General features: G+C 37.2%; 1 protein-coding gene across 8 annotated transcripts in view; it reads left to right on the top strand.

Annotated features, from left to right (window-relative positions):
* The window catches only part of EPB41L2 (erythrocyte membrane protein band 4.1 like 2), a 226,252-nt gene that overhangs the window by 157,022 nt on the left and 63,230 nt on the right, over positions 1 to 6,000 (top strand). For all 8 annotated transcript variants that reach the window (XM_023230628.1, XM_023230626.1, XM_023230624.1 and 5 more), the window contains exon 6: positions 4,099 to 4,174. In XM_023230628.1, coding sequence (XP_023086396.1) covers positions 4,099 to 4,174 — 76 coding nt within the window. The remainder of the gene's footprint in view (positions 1 to 4,098; positions 4,175 to 6,000) is intronic.

Raw genomic sequence — 6,000 nt, 5'->3', positions numbered from 1 at the left:
CTCTGTCCCCCAGGCTGGAGTGCAGTGGCCGGATCTCAGCTCACTGCAAGCTCCGCCTCCCAGGTTCAGGCCATTCTCCTGCCTCAGCCTCAGGAGTAGCTGGGACTACAGGCACCCGCCACCTCGCCCAGCTAGTTTTTTGTATTTTTTTTAGTAGAGACAGGGTTTCACCGTGTTAGCCAGGATGGTCTCGATCTCCTGACCTCGTGATCCACCTGTCTCGGCCTCCCAAAGTGCTGGGATTACAGGCTTGAGCCACCGCACCTGGCTGAGGAACAATTTTTTCAGTTCTCTGAGGTCACTGCCATCTCTGCTCATTGGTTCTACAATCCAAGGCCACTTTGCATGCTCTTTGAGCCTGGGGTTGTAGTTAGGCCTTACTGTTCCTTTCTTCCCCTTTCCCCATTTGTTCTTGTTGTACAATCCCAAAATGTCTTCAAGGGTCCCACTCTAACCAGCTTCAGTTCTCTCTATACATTCTGCCTTTGCGGGTTGTGTTGCCTGTGGCTGGTTTTTTGGTATCTGTGCCAAGAAACATCATCAACAGAGAGAAATCTCTGTTAGGGGGATTCTGGATACTTAATTTACTTCAGGGTCTGTGAATGACTGAAGCAGAGAAGGTAGGCAGCTACAGGCAGTTGGAATTTTTGATCTGGAGAATAAAATCTGAAGACTGGTAAATTCCTAACAGCCTTCCTCGACTGTGGGGCCCAGAGTTGTCACAGGAGAAACCTCTTCTCCAAGTGCCAGTCTGCAAGATGCCCTTTGTACTGCTGATTTCATTTCCCTACTGATTTATAATTCCTAAGGTCAAAATACTGAAACCAATCTGTACTTTCCCTTCTTGCCCTTTTCATCTACCATCTAGCTCCCATTTTAGGTTCTTCACATTGGTTTTCTTTCTTTCTTTCTCTCTTGAATGATTTATCTTTTTGGTAGTCTTCCTATCATTTCTTTGCTTCCCTACTCTCTTTTTTTATTCTGAGCATATACCTTATTTTCCCCATTTCCTCTTCCTGTAGACTCATCTTTCTTTTCCTTTTTTAAAGTGTGTTTGATTAGAGTGACCAACCTCCTGATTTGCCCAGGACTGAGGGGCTTCTAAGGATATGAGACTTTAAGTGCTAAAGCTGGAATCAGTCCCAGGCAAGCTGGCATGGTTGGTCACTCTATCCTTTGACTGTTATTCCTGGGTTTCCCGCATTCTCTCTCTTGCATTTATTTTCCTGGTGTTTCATCCATTTATGCTTGCTTCATGATGGAAAATGGAGGAAAAGAAGAGGAATAAGTAGACACCAGATACATTATGCTTGCCTTATGGGAGAAACAGTACCAGAGTTTTCAGACTTTTTCCTTTGTCCCTTCTGCTGTTGTTACTTTGCATGCATTCAAAAAGGTTACAGATGCTTAGTTCTTATACTTTGTCTGAAACCAGACCTGCCAAGTGACCCAAACAGAGAGAGAACAAGGTAACCTCTGAAACATGATGGATGTTCCATTGTGTTGTTTCCTATGGTTTTGTTTGGGTTCTTGTTTGATTATTATTATTTGTGTGTGTGTGCCACTCGCTTCAGAGTCATGGAGATTTCCTAACTTTTGGAAGCGAAACCTCTTGCTGATTATGAATCACGTTCTTATGTTTTGATTATCTGTGAAGTTTCAAAAAGTTATTTCAGAACTTTTACCCTTGTGGTTTGGCAATATGAATAACAGTGAGATTAGACTTTTAAAAACTATTGGACCCAGTTCTTTAAATGGTATCCTGAACTGTACCCATCATGAAAGAGGCTGAGGAAATAAAGCTTTAGCAGTTGTATCTACCTCTTACTTCCTGTATTAAAATGGACAAAAAAGCTGCCTATTCTATTGTTGGTCTCTTCTTTAAATTTTATTTTTCAGCTCATAGGCCGTTAGTGAAGATAAATTTTAATCTTTTTTGAGTTACCTGTGACAACCAACAACTTAATGATTCTCATTTAAAATTTGCCTTAAAACCTTTATTTCCTCAAACATAAATAAGACTGTATGTCTAAGGCTTGCATATGACTCGTATGTAAACATTTCTGTAGCTAGAAGGACTTTATAAACACCTAGGTAAAAATTATGATGAAAATAATATGTAATTAAATTAAAAGTTTAACTTGAAAGCTGCTAAGGGAGTAGATTTTAAGTGCTCTCACCACAAAAATAGTATGTGAAGATTAATGCATATGTTAATTAGCTTAATTTAGCCATTCCACAATGTATACATATTTTCAAACATCATATTGTATACCATAAATGTATACCATTTTTATTTGTCAGTTTAAAAAAAGCTTAGCATTCTTGGTACATTTCAACAGCTTTTAGATTTGGAAGTATATTCAAAAATACGTGGTCTAGTGGAAATGCCTCCAAGTCCTGTCAAGGCAAGCATGTGCTAGTGTTGTTACCTAGAAGACAAACAAGGAGCCATTAAGAAATGATAATCCTGTGATAACTTTACTTAATTAGAAATTAACAGTCACCTTGAAGTAATGCTTACACAAACACGACGCGTGGATATTTGACAGTCAGCATGGTGCTATAGGCCAAGAAACCTCATATATCTTGATATTCGGGAAAATCTTGTATCCCAGTATTATGTTTTACATGTGTAAAGCAGAACTGAAATCTGCTTCTTAAGTTCAGCAGGACTGACTTCATTGGTTGAATAGTAGTGCATTGAGCCAAAATCCAGCAAAAATGCCTGTGTATATAACAGTAACCATTTAATAAATATATAAGTGAGTGAAAATGTAGTGTGCTGATGGTAAGACAAAGGACAGAATGCCACACTGAACAAGAGAATGGGATTCAAGGAATTTTTCTTCAGGTTCATAAATTAAACATCTCATGAGGTCTTTAAATACATATAGAATGGAATAACTTGGCTGGGCGTGGTGGTTCATGCCTGTAATCCCAACACTTTGGGAGGCTGAGATGGGAAGATTGCTTAAGCCCAGGGATTCAAGACAAGCCTGGCAACTTAGGGAGACCCCATCTCTGAAAGAGTAAAATATAAGTTAGCCGGACATCGTAGTGCATGCCTGTGGTCCCAGCTACTTGGGAGGCTAAGATGGGAGGATCACTTGGGCCTGGAAGGTCGAGGTTGCAGTGAGCTGTGATCATGCCATGGCACTGCAACCTGGGCAACAGAGTGAGACCCTGTCTTTAAAAAAAAAAAAAAAAAAGGAATAATTTATATATATATACACACACACACAATTTTTTTTAATTTAAAAATATTATGAACTTGAAGTTAAACTCTAAATTCAGGCTGGTGGAATTGTTTGGATCCCTTTAGGAAAATATTACCTGCCCTTTCCCCCATAGTTTTACTTTTTTAAAGCTATACTACATGTGATCTATCAAAATAGTAGTTAAATTTTAATGTATAGATAGCAGTGTTTTAACTTTTAACAAGCCACTTATGATATGGTTGCTTGATTTTTTCATTCTTTATGGCACAGTACGGCAAAGTGTTTGTTATATACGAATATATTTGCACCTACTCTATAAAACCTGGGAAATAATTGTATTGTCCTAAAGTATCATGAAATTGTACCATGCTTTCCTTTCTTGGGATCTCTTTTAACACCTTCTTCAAATAGCCCATTAATAATTTTTTGAATAGCTATTATCTCTTGGTCATTACTCTCCTTCCCCACAACAATGCAGAAATCCTGATTTTTTTTTTTTAAAGGGTAAAGAATATTTGGCAACAGGAGATCCTGTGGTTAAATCAAATCTTACCTCATAACTATTACATGGAGGTTATATTAAAATTTTTGTGTAATAGATCACCATATAAAACACATGTTGAGGTACCAGTGAATGTTTATAAGAAAGAGAACCTATTACACTTTAATGGTGACTTATTCATGTAATTGATTTCTATTTTATTTTTTATTTCATTTTTATTTTATAAGCAATTTTAATTTAAATAAAAAATAAAATTCTGCACGCTGATTTATAGTTGGATTAGTCTGTACTGTTTGATCCTTGACCTTTAAATTTTATCACAATAGTCATTCTTCTGTTAATTGGGTGCATAACTGTGATATTTAATAATTACAGACCTTCCCTGGCTATTCACTTTTAATGTGAAGTTTTATCCTCCTGATCCTTCTCAATTGACTGAAGATATCACCAGGTACTTTATATTTGCATTTTAAAATGAGTCTTTCCTTACAGCTCTCATTTGTTTCTGTGCCCTGGGAGCATAGTGGTAATTTCAGGATTGAAAACCAAAACAATTTTTTTAAGTTTTAGAAGTTTCCTTGAAATTGGGTACATCCAAATAGTTTGAAATGTTGACAGTTTCAGAAATTTTATTCACTTTCTTTAATTTCTTCATTTATATTCTAGTAATGAAAAGTTTTAAAATGATACTGCTGACAACTTTGTTTTCTATACTTTTAAAAGTCACTAATATTTAATATTTGAGATTTTAATACCAAGGTCATTTTTATTGTATATAACTCATGTGTGCCTATATACTAGTCTCATATTACAAAGATGATACGAGGTTAGAAAAATGAAATTATTTTAAAAGGCCAATTGAACTGGTAATTTCTTTCTCTCTTCTCCCTCCAGAACCAAACAAGGTGGGATTTCTTAGGTAGAGTCAATAGCTAGTTCATTTCCATCTCCTTGGAGATTGTGTGAGCTATAAGAACATACACTTAAATTGCAAAGAAAGGATTCTGTTTAGGAGCAAGAGAATATTTATTGATTCTGAGTACTTGCATGGCAACCAAGAAACATTGTGAATTAACAAGTACCTTGAAATCTTAGCCTGATTAGACTGGGTACCAGAAACATTGTGAATCAATCAACAAGTACCTTAATCTTAGCCCGATTACACTGAGTACCAGGGATAGCATTTCTTAGCTTTAGTAAGAGGAAGTATAAAGGATTGATTTTTTTTAAAGGATAATTTTTATATACCATGTTTTAAAAAGGTTATTTACATGGCCAAATGTCCCCTTAACATATACACATTGGAGACAAACATGCCCACATACTTATTTGACACTGTGTGCAGTGCATGACTTTTAGAAAACTAGAGGGCTTAGCAAAAGAGTCTGCTTATCTTTAGTTCCTGTATCTTTGATGCTTTCTGCTAGGCCAGTTTTGTTGTCAGACATCAAGTTGTGGAGGTGCTTAAGAGAGCATAATATCCATGTGAAATAGGAAGGATGGAGATTTCTTTCCAATATTGGATATATAGCAGGCTGGCCTTTTTTTTTTTTGTTAACTACTTGTTGCTGAATAGGAATGTGCTAATTAAGCTCTGAATGAATTAGCTTCACCTAGTAAAAAATAGTAACTTTGTAACTGCACAGTGAGCTACTTAGAGCATAAAACCTGAGGGAATGGCATATGTAGGATGCAGAGCTTCACTGCAGGATGCCTCTGAACAGTGCATGTGATTGGGGCTTTGTGACCCAACGCTGTCTGTACATACACTCCTCCTTGCAGTAATTTGTTTGGGGAATGATAATCCTTTGGTGACTGCAAGTTTGTAGCATCAGTAAGTACTTTGGTTTTCCGGAACTTGAACAGTCTCCCTGTCTAGTGGGAGGAACAATATAGTCTACTCAGCTAACTAAAGGTCTCAGTGGTGCAGCCTGAGAACAGCCACCTGCCTGTACTTGTGGCCTGGCAGCTTAAATGTCATGATTGAAATCGTCACCATGACTTGAGTGAACATTTAGAAGGTGGGGTAGGCTTCTGAGAAGGGCAAGAACACTATCTCGAATAATGTTTGAAGAGTGCTTCGTAGTGCTGCGTGAAGGTGCAGTTGGGTAATTCAGGAAGCTCATGCCATTTTTTGTTTGAAGTTTTTAGGGTTTAGACTTAGGCTCTGAAAACAGAGGAAAGGACTAATGTGAAAAACAGAGACAATAATAGGAAGCAACAAGATGAAATATTTGTGTTTAGGTTCTAAAACTGCCGTAAAATGTGGAGAACTAT

Source organism: Piliocolobus tephrosceles, chromosome 5 (assembly GCF_002776525.5).
Source record: "Piliocolobus tephrosceles isolate RC106 chromosome 5, ASM277652v3, whole genome shotgun sequence".
In the NCBI taxonomy this organism is placed as follows: Eukaryota; Metazoa; Chordata; class Mammalia; order Primates; family Cercopithecidae; genus Piliocolobus; species Piliocolobus tephrosceles.
The sequence above is the reverse complement of the archived record's forward strand: the minus strand, read 5'-3'. Positions and strand labels throughout refer to the sequence as shown.